General features: G+C 40.4%; 1 protein-coding gene across 3 annotated transcripts in view; it reads right to left on the bottom strand.

Moving 5' to 3' along the window:
* Positions 1 to 3372: 3372 nt before the first annotated feature.
* Positions 3373 to 14953, bottom strand: part of LOC142352301 (uncharacterized) — a 45620-nt gene continuing 34039 nt past the window's right edge. For all 3 annotated transcript variants that reach the window (XM_075404831.1, XM_075404830.1, XM_075404832.1), the window contains 2 exons: positions 4069 to 4298; positions 3373 to 3629 (listed from right to left, as the gene is read on the bottom strand). In XM_075404831.1, the coding sequence (XP_075260946.1) occupies positions 3489 to 3629; positions 4069 to 4298 (371 nt within the window). In that variant the 3' untranslated portion in view covers positions 3373 to 3488. The remainder of the gene's footprint in view (positions 3630 to 4068; positions 4299 to 14953) is intronic.

The following is a 14953-nucleotide window of genomic DNA, read 5'->3' as shown; positions in this document are numbered from 1 at the left end:
GTTGTTAGCGCCACCGAGACGTTATCATACTCCGAGGCGAAGCCGAGGTGTTATGATAACTTCGAGGGCTATAACAACCGTTTGGTAATTTTTTTTAATCAGCACTTGTTGCGATCATGTTTGTTTTCATAGACTACAAAGTTGTCAAACTGTTTCCATTACTAGACTACGAGTTCATCACCACTCTTTTATCATGACTGGTTACTTAGTAACAGTGGTGATAAAAGAGTGTGACAAACTCGTAGTCTAATGCTGAAACGTTTTTCCAGTGTCGATCGGGCATCAAAATTTATTACATTGGCAGTTTATTTAACTGCTATTATCGCAACAGGCATTGGTTAAATGACCTTACTTACATCTGAATTTGAGATTATATTTGCATATAATTACATTGATGTTTGGAAAGTATTTGATGCATTTTGCCGCAATTTGCAATGAGCAAGATCCACAGCAAATAAAATGACAAAGGTGCAGACTGTTTTAATAAAAAAAACTCAAAATTAGTGACATTTCTCATCGAAAATTGATTTTTTTCCCTCAAGATCTATGGGTTGCTAATATGTTTTTGTTCAGGATATAAATGCAAGAAATCAACATGCAGAAAAAATATTTGACGACTCGATTTTGGATGAAAAGTTTCATTACTGGTTGATGTTTATTGGTTGATGAAATCACCCAAGTACACCCTTTAGTAATTTGAGTACAAATCGTAGCTGCTCGGGGGACTTTTAAGCCCCAGTGCTGGTCAAAAATATCGAGGGGACTAGAATTTTATGTTTTAATTTATTAAACGGTACCAACAGATCAAGACCTAAAGTAGTATTTGGAGTACGGAAATAATTTTGATACACTTTCATAAAGTCATTGTGTGTTATACAAATTGTGAAATAACCCTGGTTAAGAAATAATCCGTTGCTAAGGGGAGAATGCGAGCCAACTTACCAAAAAAAATTGATTTTGATTTATTTGATAAAAATTTACGTGGGTCAGAACGTGCTATATAAAATTGCATCAATAAATATGTTCTGTTAATTCTTCGGGCGTAACTTAGCGGCCCAGCCCCAACAATGTTTGAACAAAAATCCTGGACACCCTCATGACTTACGCGCAGAACTCGGCGCAAGCACCCTAGTGTCAGGTCACTAGTCCCTAAAGTTACTGAGATTTATGTTCCAATATTTATAAGTATTTCTAACGTCTATGGCAAATTGTAATCTGACGATGTTTGGAGTTGAAAAAATAATGCTGAAAACATAAATTAGGGTCCTTACGATTGGGCTGCTAAATTTGGGCTGCTATCCTAAGCCCAAAAATTAGCATTTTTTTAAAGCTGGGTTCTCGAAGAGATTTACGTATGCGACTAGGTGGAGTAAAGACAAAAGAAACTCAAATTCAACCTAAAACCAATATTAATTAATGTACCACCACTAATTGCTTTAGACCACCAATAAAAAAAAATTGAACTGACCTCTCATGAACCAATGCTTTGGTATGTTTGGATGAAAACTGTTGATTAAAATTGTTCTTCTGGAACCAAAATAGATTTCAAAAAATTGCACACAAAAACTTCTTGTTATCATTAGAACAAAAGAACAAAAAGAAGCGAAACAATAAAATAAGTAGAGTAAAACTAAAAGAAAACAACGTAAAAATGTTCGTGAGAACAAGTTTTTTAAAGTCTAAATTTTTCAACATTTTAAAAATCTAAAGTAATTGACGAAGGATTAATAGTTCAGCCAATTACACAATTTTGTATTCTTAAACCATGCCTACAGGGATTAATTCTTCTATTTCAATAAATTGAGTAAAACATTTTTATAATATGTTATTTTGATTCAGCATTAGGAAACTGAAATGCATAACTACAAATGACAAAAGTGGTTTTCTTTGGGATTCAACAATATCATCTGATCTCATTTAAATAATTTTTGAAATTTCAAGTGCAGGTAAATTTACCTTTTTCAAGACAACCAGGCAAGATTAATCAAGTTAACGAAGTTAAAAAGCATCATTAAAACCTATTTGGCACAAAATCATAAGTTTACAAACGAATTAAAGACATAAATGTCGACAATTAACAACAAGTATTCAGACATCTTAAAAAATTTAGCCCGCATTAGACTATCGCGCATCGCAAACACTTTATAAGGGACCAACACTTGGCAGGTCCCCTTTAAGGATAATAATTTGTTTATACAAGCAAAATCACAATACATTAACATCAACAATTATGTACAAAGTTTTATATTGTCCCAGCATCAACATTTTTTTCAAAAAAGGCTATATATGTATAAACGCACACACACACACACACACACACACACATATATATATATATATATATATATATATATATATATATATATGTATATATATATATATATATATATATATATATATATATATGTATGTATGTATGTATGTATATATATATATATATATATATATATATATATATATATATAGATATATACATATATTATATATATATATATATATATATATATATATATATATATATATTCGAACTACTTATGCAATTTTCTATTATTATTCCAAAGGTTATAGACTTGACCAGTTCGTGAAAAAAAAAATGAGGGGCGTTTGTTCCTTCAATTAGATTTCACAGATCATAAATACATCAAACAATGAACAACAGTAGAGAAGAATTTTTTTCATAAGTATTGTGTATGAAAGTATAATGAAGTAGGATTTCAACTGTTTATATCAACCAGATGGAAACTATTCAATTGAACTTTACAATGGAATTTCTGAGATTTGACATTTGAAGCCTTTTTTACAAAAGATGCAAATCTTCATAACATAAACAAAAAAGTTTACTCCAAGCAGTGTTAATTTTGTGCTGGCAAAATTTTAGATGTTCTCTATTTGATTACCATTTTATTTGCTCTGAAAAAAGGTGTTTCGGGTTCAATTTTAGTTAAAGAACTTTCTGCCACGTTTTGGACTTTCAAGGGGCCGAAAGAATTCATAATATTTTAATTCAAACTACCAAAAACCAATCGTACAACAAATCAAATAAAGAAAGTCGTCGAAAGGAGCAAAAAAGCACGTCTTACATTGTATGTAAAAGATAATGAACAGGTCCCGCGTCGAGGTTTGGCAATGGATTCTTGTAAGAAATGCGGTGAATTTTGTGGTGAATTGTTGTAAGAAATGCGTTGAAATACGGTGAATTATTTTTTTCACTGCATTCACCGATGTTTTTTCACAAAAAAATTACCCAAAACCTCGACCCGGGGTATAATGATTTAGGGCTCTTTGTCATTATAGCACCCCCTCCCTCCTACCCCCAGGGTAGAGGTCATAAAACGTAGAGCCTCCCCTCCCTCCATCATTAAAAACATACCATAAGGCGAATGTTATGTCTGTTATGCGAATATGTCTCACCGATTTTTTTTAGTACCGGGGGAAGAAGGTGGTAAAAGAGTTTTTGGTGGGATATGGTGTAGTTTTGTTATATATTTTCACTCTGTCTCAGCCTTGAAACTATTGAACTTTTCTCTGATATCTTCCTCGGATATGAATTTATCTTCTAACCATGTCTCTGCGTCTGTTATCTTGTTGTCAAGTAAAGATCCGTCTTCCGGTTTCTTTCTTTTTCGCAACTGAAAAGGAAAAACGTTTGAGAATAAACTTAAGCGAATGAAACTATGCTTAGAACTTCTCCATGTATTTTTTTGAACAATCAATGGTATTGTTTTTTCTTGTTTAATGATTATTCAATGGTCTTAGCTTGTTCCATCAATACAAACTTTTTTGCAACAAAATTCAGTCTTTTCCGCCAGGCTCTCTGGTCAGACCCAATAAACCAAAGTGTGGGTATCCAGAGTGCTGGACTGAAAAGACCGACATGTGGGTATTTTTGGCCAGACAGAAGGCGCGACCAAGATTTTCTCCAGACTATCAATTCGGTCGGACCGCCCTGTCCGCAGCCCAGTTCTGTCCGGTAAATACATGTATTGGCTTACGAACTTCGCAAAATCAGCAAACAGTTCAGAGCTTATAAATAAAAAAAGGTCTTGAACAATTTGCTAAGGATGGTACCTTATACAGATAGTCTTCAAATTGGTGCTTCAACTGAATTCGTCGAAGTTCTTTCCGGTCGTGACTCGCGAATCGCTCCTCGTCTTCGAGAAGGATCTGTATCTCTTCGACATCGTGAGATTGTCGTTCAATTGTGACTCCTTCACTCAACCCTGTTTCTCTTTCGACTGCTTTGACATTCAGGATTCCATTGACGTCCAGCGTAAATGTGACGTCATAATGGTATTCACCTTAAAAACAAATGATTAGTTATTGGTTAATTTGTACGATGCATTGAGGACCCTAGTTTGAGGTTTATAAATTTAACCTCCATAAGTTAAATCGAAAACTATGCATCAGGATTTACTCAAGAGATATTCCGCGATAATTTAAACCGATCGGACATATGTAATAATTTTTTGGGCACGTTGCCAAGGCTGAGGTTCCAAGCTGAAATCACCTCTGGTCAGATTCAGTCCAGAGCACACCTGTGCACATTGCGATCAAAATTACATGGTACTGTCGATCTCATAAACCCAGGATGAAGTGCGCTCGAAATTGTCCTGATCAATCCATTTCAAGCGCACAGCTGACCATTTTCCTCTCAAAATTACAGGGCAACTTTGAGCGTACGAGCGCACTTGAGTCTGATCGGATGCGGATTAAAGCGCACTTGTGTTTGACCATAACCAGCTTCGAGCGCGTTTGGATCTGATCATAGATAGCTTCGAGCGCAACTGGGTCCGATTACAGACGGTTTTGAACCGAAGTGGGTCTAATCAGAGACGGGTTCGAGCGCATGATTCTCGGATAAAAAATCAAGGAGTACCGGAAAAATGCCTATGCACAGATCGTTCCAGAACGAAAGTGACTATATGTCCAGACGTTTGTGCGTTTTTTCGTGCGTTCAAAATAACCTATGTCAAATACTTGTGGGCTCATGTTCAGACTTTCTTGCGTTCAATAATTCGTAAGATCGTGATTGCCAAAACAAAAATTGTGAAGTTGAACCTTTCGCGCGTTCATGTACAGGCTTCTATGGATTTAAAAGTGCCTATGACCTGACTTGCGTGCGTTACCAGCCATTTTCAAGCTCTACAGAAATGAAAACGCTGTTACCACAGCCATTTTCATGCTCTAGAGCCATTTTCATGCTCTACAGAAATGAAAAGGCAGAAATGAAAACAAAATAAATTTTGTATTCACGTGACCAGATTTTTTCAATACAACTTTTAAACATTAGAGATAAAGCTAAGATCACGCAAAACATAAAAACTTGTAATAATATAGATTCGCACTCTCTTGGTATTTGGCAAAAAAATTAATTTGAACCCACTTATCTGTTCTCGTATGATACATGTTTTTGAATATGAGTTTATATATGTGAATATATTTAACCATCAATTAATTTAACCAAGCATGGCTACAACCATCTTGTTAGGTAAGGAGATAGATAAATAGTTCAACTGAAAAATTTGGTTTTGAACCCATTCCGTCCTGAGGGATAGGAAGTGAGCCTATATCTTTTCCTGGATTTTGATCTCCGTTTTGCATAAAGATTTGTGTTTATACGGCAAGTAACCAGGCATATAGTTTGATTCCGACAAAAAATTTATTGTAGTGTATAATTCGTTCAACAATAGTTTCATTGGACCGCAGTCGACGAGTTTTTTTTGCAACTGTTGAAGGTGAAAAACACTCTTCCGAAAGCTTCAAATTATTCAATCAAAACGGATTAATTGTAAGCAACGTATAAGCAACATCGTGTAAGCATTAAGACGTACAAAGCAACTAGTGAAACTTAGGCGGCAATGTTTTTTCGATGCTCTTTTACTGGTTTTTTGTCTGATGTTATTGACGAAAAATCAGTTCGTATTCAATCGGCAATTGTCTAGAAAACCTAAAAATATTAAGCCGAAAACCACCTCAACCGGTACATATCGTGGTTATCATTACTTAAAATTAGGTTAATTGAACTTTTTCGGAACTTTCTAATAGAACGTATTTAAATCTTATTTTAAAGTTTAGAAATACTCGATTCTGATTGGATGAAATTCGTTCGTTTACTGCGTAACATCCTCCGGCACGGAAGAAGATGTTGTTGGGAAAACTGGTACAAGTTTTACAAGCGGGCGGACGAGTGAACCGGTCGACGTACGTAAAACGGCGGAGCGCGCAACGCTATCGGAGCCGTAGCGGAGTTCCACAATCCGAGCGGTTGGGTAGTAACCCCTAGGGTTGGTTTCCTCAACTATCCAAACCAAGTCACCGGTCTTAAGGTGTTGCTCGGCAGGCGTCTGCCACTTAGAGCGTCGGTTCAGCGTCGGTACGTACTCTCTGATCCAACGGGACCAGATCGCATTAGCGTACGACTGCGCACGGGCGTAACGTTTACGATGGTCACACTCATTATTGCCGACAACAGACGGAATACCGGTGGAGTATTCTCCTAAAAGAAAGTGCTTGGGCGTTAAAGCGTTCAAATCGCACGGATCAGCGCTTACGGGTGTTAAATGACGCGAATTGAGAGCATTCTCCACGAGACAAAAGGTAGTATGCAGTACCTCATCCGTGAGGCGACACGTGCCAAGAATAGTATACAACACGCGTTTGAAGCTGCGTACCAACCTCTCCCAGATACCCCCTTGATGTGGTGCGCTGGGTGGATTGAACCTCAACTTTATACATTTGTGAGCGAGCTCAGCTGCAATGTTGACAACGTTCCACTTTTCAACACTTTCTCGGAGTTCTTTCTCCGCTCCAATAAAGTAAGTGCCATTGTCAGACCAAATCATGGCAGGTGTACCCCTACGTGACACAAACCGCTCAACTCCCATAACACAAGAACTGGTGTCCATGGATGTAACTATCTCGACATGGACAGCGCGAGTAGTGAGACACGTGAAGAGGAAGCCCCACTTTTTCTCAGTAGAACGGCGGACAGTAACATAGAATGGCCCAAAGTAGTCAACGCCAGTGTTCGTGAAGGGAGGAGACTGGTAAGCAAGTCTCTCCTTAGGTAAGTCAGACATGATTGGTTGCATAGTTACAGCTTGGAATTCTCGGCATCTCAGGCAGTGTGTTTTGATGGAACGCAAGGATGATCTTAGTTTCAGTATTGTGTAGTGTTCCTGCATAATTGATCTTAGGTATTCGACGCCCTGATGATAATGCTTTACGTGCGCGTGTTCAAGGAACAGTTTTACAAACGGATGACGTGCATCTAAGATGATTGGGTACTTTACGTTAAATCCGACTTCAATTAACCGCGTGATGCGGCCCGAGGAACGGATTAGCCCATTTGGACTAATAAACGGTGAATGTGGATTAATTCGGCTACTCCGTTTAACGAATTTATTGTCAAAAAGATCTTTTCTTTCGGCTTCAAAAGACTCTCCTTGCACCAAATACTGTAGATGACGCTCGGCTTCGTCAAGCTCAGTAGGGTCGGTAATGCTACCATCGGAGTTACGGTAGCCGGCATGTTTCGGTAAAAGCCGGAGAACGTATGCGGCAATGAGCAAGTGCTTTTGATAAGAACTAAACTTATCAAATGGTAATAACGACGGAACGGGAGTTGTCTGTTTTTTAACAGATGTAGCGAGAGAAACAGTGTCTTCTATAATGACTGCTTCGTTGACGCCAAGTTTGATGTTATTAATGACGTCTTTGTTCGGCACGAAACGGAACCTTGAGTTAGTTAAGAAATGTGGACCATTGACCCAACTGCTTAGTTGCAAAACCTCAGCGGACATTCCACGCGTGCCAGCGTCAGCTGGATTATCCTTAGTTGCGACGTGGTTCCATTGGTCAACGCTGGTATACTCCAAAATTTCACAAATGCGGTTTGCAACAAAGATTGGTTGCTTTTCATTAGATTTTATCCACTGAAGAACGGTCGTGCTGTCTGTCCACATGAATACTTGGTTAACAGTTACAGTAAGTGCCTGAATAATTTCGTTCTTCAGCCGAGCGGCAAGTAGAGCTGCTTGCAATTCCAGTTTTGGGACAGTCATTACCTTCATTAGCGCCATGCGCGATTTTCCCAAAACAAACGCAAGCTCTGTTTTTGTCTTGCCCGTAGGAGTTGTTACTCGGGCTCGAAGAAATGCAACGGCACTAAAAACATCCTGAGAACTGTCACCGAACATATGCAACTCTATATTATCAAAGGGTCCACTAAAGTAACTTCGAGGAATTTTGATGTTTTCAAGCTTTGGTAAGTCCGTACACCAAACCAAAAAGCTTTGAACCATGTCCTGTGAGAGCTCGTCATCCCATTGTTGTCCTGTGACACGCCAGATGTCTTTTAAGAGCAGTCGCGCACCGACGGTAAACGGTGCGACAAGACCAATGGGGTCAAAGACTTTCGAGACAAGACTTAGGACCAAGCGTTGCGTGAGGGACTTGGTGATAGCGCAGCTTGTACCCCGACATACATTTAAAGTGTCATTAGTGCGATCCCACTTTAACCCTAGCACATGCGATGAATCCTCCTGACATGAAACAATAAGTTTGGGCTCAGTAGATTGAGGGGAACCATCAATTCGGTCAGCCAGATTTGGTACATTGCTTACGAACTTTGTAAGCTTGAACCCACCGAGATAGAGAAGATGTACCAATTCCTTCGATCTATTGATGGCTTTCTCTGGAGACTCCACTGAGTCAAGGTAATCGTCCATGTAGAAGTTTTCAAGGACGGCTTTTGCAGCTTCGGGGTAAAACTTGGCATTGTCTCTCACAGTGCGTTGTAATGCAAAGTTGGCGCATGTGGGCGAGTCTTTAGCCCCGAATATATGGCGCGTATATTGATACACTACAACGTTAGTTGTGGGGTCCTCCCGCCACAGAAAGCGAAGTGATGGTTGATCTGATGGTAACACGCCAACCTATAGAAACATTCCCTCGATGTCGGCGGAGAAGGCATATGGATGTTGGCGGAAGCAAAGAAGTACGTAAATAAGATTTTGGAGCAGATCAGGGCCAGTGAGCAAAAATTTATTCAATGAGGCGCCATGAATTTTTGCTGCTCCATTGAGCACCCTACGCACCTTACCTGGTTTGTTCGGGTTTAAAACCGGATGGTGGGGTAGGTACCACTCTTTATCGGACCGGCTCTCAACCTTGTGAGCGTCCGGAACCTCAATTACATACCCCTTATTTCGGTCTTCCTTGATGGTACTAGTTTGTTCGGGTTTAAAACCGGATGGTGGGGTAGGTACCACTCTTTATCGGACCGGCTCTCAACCTTGTGAGCGTCCGGAACCTCAATTACATACCCCTTATTTAGGTCTTCCTTGATGGTACTAGTATACTTCTCTCTGAGGTCTTCATCCTTGGCCAAACGTTTTTCGATTGATTTTAGTTGCACAAGGGAGGAGAAGTAATTATTTGGGAGCTGGATGTTGTCTGTTGCCCACAGCATTCCGACCTCGTATCTCAGGCCATTGTGTATGGTGGTACTCTCAAGGATCTCGTGAGCCCTTGCGTCTGCTGCAGATCTGGAGTCGACCTGCTTGTTTGCCCCGAATGATTCAATGTCGTACCATGACTTTACTTGACTTGCTAACTCATTGTCATGTTCGATTTTCACTTTAAAGCACATTGAGGTTAAACAAGAACTTGATGGTAACGGACCGCTTAAGACCCAACCTATGGGTAAGCGCACGGCAACGGGTGAACGCTTCTCATCGGCAGAGAAGTATTCTAACGGGCGGATGGCATGATAGACATCTTGTCCGAGTATCACCTCAATGTCTTTATAGGAATATGTCACGGGATCAAGGACCGCTAAATGTGGGTAAGTCTCTTGCAGTGCCTGTACAATAATTATATCTGAGCCGACGTTCAGACTCTCCTTAACGAAAGGGTTGATGGTAAATTGTTCGAAATCTTGATGTTCTCTTGGTTTCACAGTAACTTCCACAATCCTACTGTCAACTACTTCTTCGGTATTAATACCCTTGACAGTTAGCTTTAGTGCTTTACCGTGCAAACCGAGTCTATCTGCGAGACTACCGGCCACCCAAGAGTTACTGCAGGCGGTATCACACAACACTAAAGCCTTGGTATCTAAACCGGACGAATTGAGCAACTGCAATTCCGTAACCTGAAGGAGCCCCTTAACATCAGTAACAGATGACATTGTTGTGGTCTTATAAGACGGCTGCTGACTAGAAGTTGCTTTACTTTGACTTGTGTTGCCAGAAGACTGGATATTATTGGGATTTGTTGACTGTTTTTTTGGGAAAACCCTATCTGCTCCATGCAATTGTGAGTTATGCGAACTATTACACCCCTCTGCTCGGCACTTTCTTGGCTGAGGGCACTGGCGGAACGTGTGCTTGTCCCTTAAGCACGAAAAGCAAAGTTTGTTATCCGCCACCAACTTAGCTCTCTGGGTTGGAGTCTTTTCCTGGAAAACTCGACGTTCCCATAGCCTGTGGTTACCTTTGCATACAACGCACCGAGAGTAAGTGTTTGTGGAAGAAGATGGCAATTGCTTCTTTGTTTCCCTTTGTTGTGAATTTGATGCAAACACTTTTGAGGCTGTTTTGGTCTTGGTTACTGAAGTGCTGTTATCTTCAGGTTTTGCCTTGGTTGCGCTTTGTTTCATAAGATCATGGGCCTCTGCCTTTTCTTTAAGCCAATCGTTAAAGTCAAGGATGGTAGGCTTAACCCAGTGCTTTTCAACCGTAAAGAGCGACCATGACTCTTTAATGTTTGGTGGTAACTTTTGTACCGCTTGGTTAAGTAGGGAAGCGCTCTTCAAGTCAGCATCATATGATAGTGACTTGAAAACCCCAACGAGGCTGGATATGGCTGCAGAAAAGTTGATGATGTTATCACTATTGTGCATTTTAAGAGGCGGAAAATTGCTTAGTTTGTCCAAGTGTGCACTTACGACTGCCTTTGGCTGGCCAAATTTACGTTCTAAAGTCCTTAGTGCATCCTTGTACATTAAACCACAGTAAGCAAACTCGGTGATTGCAATCTTTGCTTTACCGGTGACGAGGGTTTTGAGGTATGTCAATTTAACGTCATCAGTTAGCGATTGCGAGTCAATCGCGCTTTTGAATTGACCATACCACTCGTGCCATTGTAATGGATCGCCATTATACTGAGCAAGTTTCCATTCTGGCAAGGGGTCATTTTTCTTGCTGGTTATTGCATCAGCTAATTCCCTAATCAATGACGCATTGTCCGGTATCAGAGGGGCAGGTGCAGACACCTGCGGACCACTCCAACTCATCGGAGTGGGCCCAACATAAGGGTATGTTGGCTGAAAAACCGGAGTGGCCAGACCAGGTACAATATTACTTGTAGTTGCAATCGGGTTTTCCTGATGTGTGCCGGATGGTGATTGCATATCAATCAAAAGGGGTGAAATCGAATTTATTTGTTGGGGAAAATTAGTAACTGATGGTGCGATGTGTGCGTGTACATTTGGAGGCAGACTATTCACGGTGGTTGTATCTTGGTTGACTATTGACGATCTGTGCTGTGGAAACCGCCGATGACTCATATTTGGCACAAAGTTTTGGCCAAGAGGGATATTAGGGATATTTCGGACAGGAGGAGCAACGGTACGTACAACTTTGTGTACTCGGTTAATATTATTCTGAAATGTGTTGTTTACGAGAGGCTGATTAATCAAAGGGGCGTGTTGGATGGGAGCAGTGACGTTAGGTACGAAAACTGGGTTCGGAATGGGAAAGTCATTAGGATGAGCGGGTTCGGTGTTGTGCTGTTGAGTGTTTGGATTTGGTGGGGCGCTTGGGTGCAAGGGAACGTTTATTACGGGAGCTGGATGATTTGTTGTCGGGAAAGGAGGAAGAGTGGCGTTTGGTGCTCGGGGGACACAATTAATTTGTTGTCGGGAGCATATTCGCTGGGCCAAATTATTCTTCAGCGAACTGAGTTTCAGGTCCCCTGGATTGTGCGTGTGGAAAAAACTCGGATCCATTATTTTGATTTTCTTGTGGTGCGAACCTCTGTGGTGGAATGGGCTGTTGAATGGGTGGTGAAGAAGTCCCTGGGGCGTGTACAGAAGGCGGCTGACTATCCGCGGTTCCTTGGTTAGTTATGCTTGGGAGCGCCGTGCCTTGCTGGCCTGTTTGATTCATTTGCGCCCTTAGGTGCGCCTGGTACAACGCCTGTGTGTTAGCAGCAGCCAAAAAAATTTCAGGTGGAGTATAATAGGGGTCGAGTTGCTGCAAGGTCTCATTGCTTAAAATGTAATTGCCTCGACAATTTTTTGGAATGGAATGGCTTGAAATTTCAGTGTTCTGATCTTCCACTGTTTTGCCGTTGTTGTGGCTAGGACATTCTGGAGGGTCAATCATAACCTGTGGTTCGCTAGTTTTCTCCTCATTGTGAAAACTTAAAGCAAGTGAGGTGTTGATCCAGTCTTGGACAGCCTTTTCACTTCTCATTGAGCTCCTAGCACTTGCAGTTGTTTCAGATTGGCTACCTTTAGAAACGGCGTCCAGCAATTCAAATTCTTGCAGAGTTGCCTCTGCCAAATGTTTCCTGTTATTTTCCTCCAGTTCATCCAATTCTATTTGCTTTTTCTGTTTAGCAAGGCGAATGGCTGCCTCATTCTGTTTTTCAATTTCTTCCGGCTTCAATTTAGCAATTACGTAATCACGTTTACGCTGACTAGATGTTTTTGACGAGGTCACCAGTGAGGGAAGTCTAGAACGGATGGAAGCCCTTGGTTCCTGGAACTCACTCACTTTATCATCAGCAGAATTGATGTAGTTTTGTGCTGAAGCGAGTATCTTGTCGTTCTTAGTTGTCATTGCCTCTAAGTAAGACTCTAATGAAGGAACAAGTGCACTTGGATCCTCCGTTTTTCCAGCAAATGCAATCAGGTCCTCATTTTTGTCTACAACAGTCATAAATGCTTCGTTGCACTTTGTTACTAGGAGTTCAACTTTCACTCGCCTACTTTGATTATTTATACAATGAGGGATATCTTCATGTATAGAATGCAATTCAGCTTCACGCTTTGACCTGGCAGCGTACAACTTTTTGACTTTTTGATCAAGACTATTAGACATCACAATGCTATTATTTCCAAAGACCAGCAAACCTACCACTGCACACGGTTAGCTATTATATGCACACTCCAAACAAACCAAACCCACGCAAAACAAACCCAACGCAAAAGACACCAAACACAGCACACTGTAGACAGTCTGTAAGACAAACCGCCCTAAGAGCAGAAAAGGTCGTCGAGCACACAGTGCCCAACAAAAACGGAAGTGGAGCGCTATGCGCTCAATGCGGAGGGAGACAAAGGACACACGGGAAGTCGAGCGAGGAACGCGCGACGAAACGGAAACGTGACGGACGGGAAGTCGGGCGAGCAACGCGCGACGCAACGGGAACGGAACAGACAAGCAGTAGAGCGAACAGTGCGCGACGGAACGGAAACGGGACGTGCGGGAAAGCTGGTGAAAAACGCGCAACGAAACGGGACGGTGGGAAAGAACAGGCGGGAAATTAGGTTGGAAAGAACTATGTTAGCAGACCACAGCAAAAACTCAAGCAAACAACCTAGCCGTAACTCCAGAACAAACTTAAGTCACACCCTAGGAAGAAGGAGAGAAGCTACTGCAAGACAATCTAACATAATTCATAATGGGTTTATAACGACAAATTTAACGACAAACTAATTTACAGCAAAGCAGTAGTACACTAAAAGGATGTAAAGGTCGAGAAATTTACTAGCCATAACTCCAGAATAAACTTAAGTCACATCCTAGCAAAACCCAAACCAAAACAAACCATCAGCATACCAGCGATATTAAACAAACTCTAGCAAAATTGAATAAACTACAATAGTGTATTTATAGACTATGACAGTTGGAAAAGTCGAGAAACACTCCAGCCGTAACTCGAGAATAAAGTTAAGTCACACCCTAGAAGGCAAAAAGACCAAACCAACTAGCAATCATACAGTTACACACAAACATACAACAGCAAAATTAATATGTTACAACAGGAAGGCTAGTAAATTAGTAAGGTTGAAAAGTCAAAGGACAATTCAGCCGTAACTCGAGAATAAACTTAAGTCACGCCCTAGAAAGCTATAAGACCTAAACAACAAACCAGCATACTAGCATACTCAACATACTACAGCGCAAACAACAACATAATTCATAAATATGACATACATCGAAATCCGGAAAAGTATACGGAGAAAACGGAAAGCAACGTTTTGGGAGAGCAACGTTATTGAACAATGGAACACGGATAATTGGAAAGTTAACTGACGAAATGGTACATAAACGAGCGACGAGGAAAAATTTTAGTGATTCGATAATTTTTTGTGTGTAGGCCGGAGTTCCTCAAAAAGATTTCACAACTTTTTGTGTTTATTGAGTTTCACTCAATTTACGAACCTTCTAGTTGTTTGAGAAAGTAATTTTTGACAACTTTGTCAAATTTTTTTGCTTTTGTCCAATTTTTCTTAATGTTTTGGTCAATTTTTTGCAAATTCTTGATTACGGAACGGTAATCCAGTAAACGGGTCGGATTTAATCTCGAAAACACGGTTTATCAATATTCGTTATTGATTTTCTAAAATTTTCAGGATTGCCTTAAATTGACCAAAATTTTTCAAAATTGAACAATTTAGCATTTTTTTCTATCAATTTCCTCTATATCAGAAATTGTTTTTGATATACGAACCGACTTGATCATTTTTTACAAGTTTTTGACAATTCGACCCAAAATTTTCAAAATCCATGTTTTCTTGTCTCAAAAATTATGTTTGCGGACTCCCCGTACCAATGTTTTCTACAAAGATTTGTCTAATTTTTTCTCGCCCCCCCCCCCCTGCGATGTCCAAAAAATAACTCACGGGTTGGGTTTATTGCCGTCTAAATTCCAATAT

Source organism: Convolutriloba macropyga, chromosome 13, assembly GCF_964194025.1.
Source record: "Convolutriloba macropyga chromosome 13, txConMacr16.3, whole genome shotgun sequence".
In the NCBI taxonomy this organism is placed as follows: domain Eukaryota; kingdom Metazoa; phylum Xenacoelomorpha; order Acoela; family Convolutidae; genus Convolutriloba; species Convolutriloba macropyga.
The sequence above is the reverse complement of the archived record's forward strand: the minus strand, read 5'-3'. Positions and strand labels throughout refer to the sequence as shown.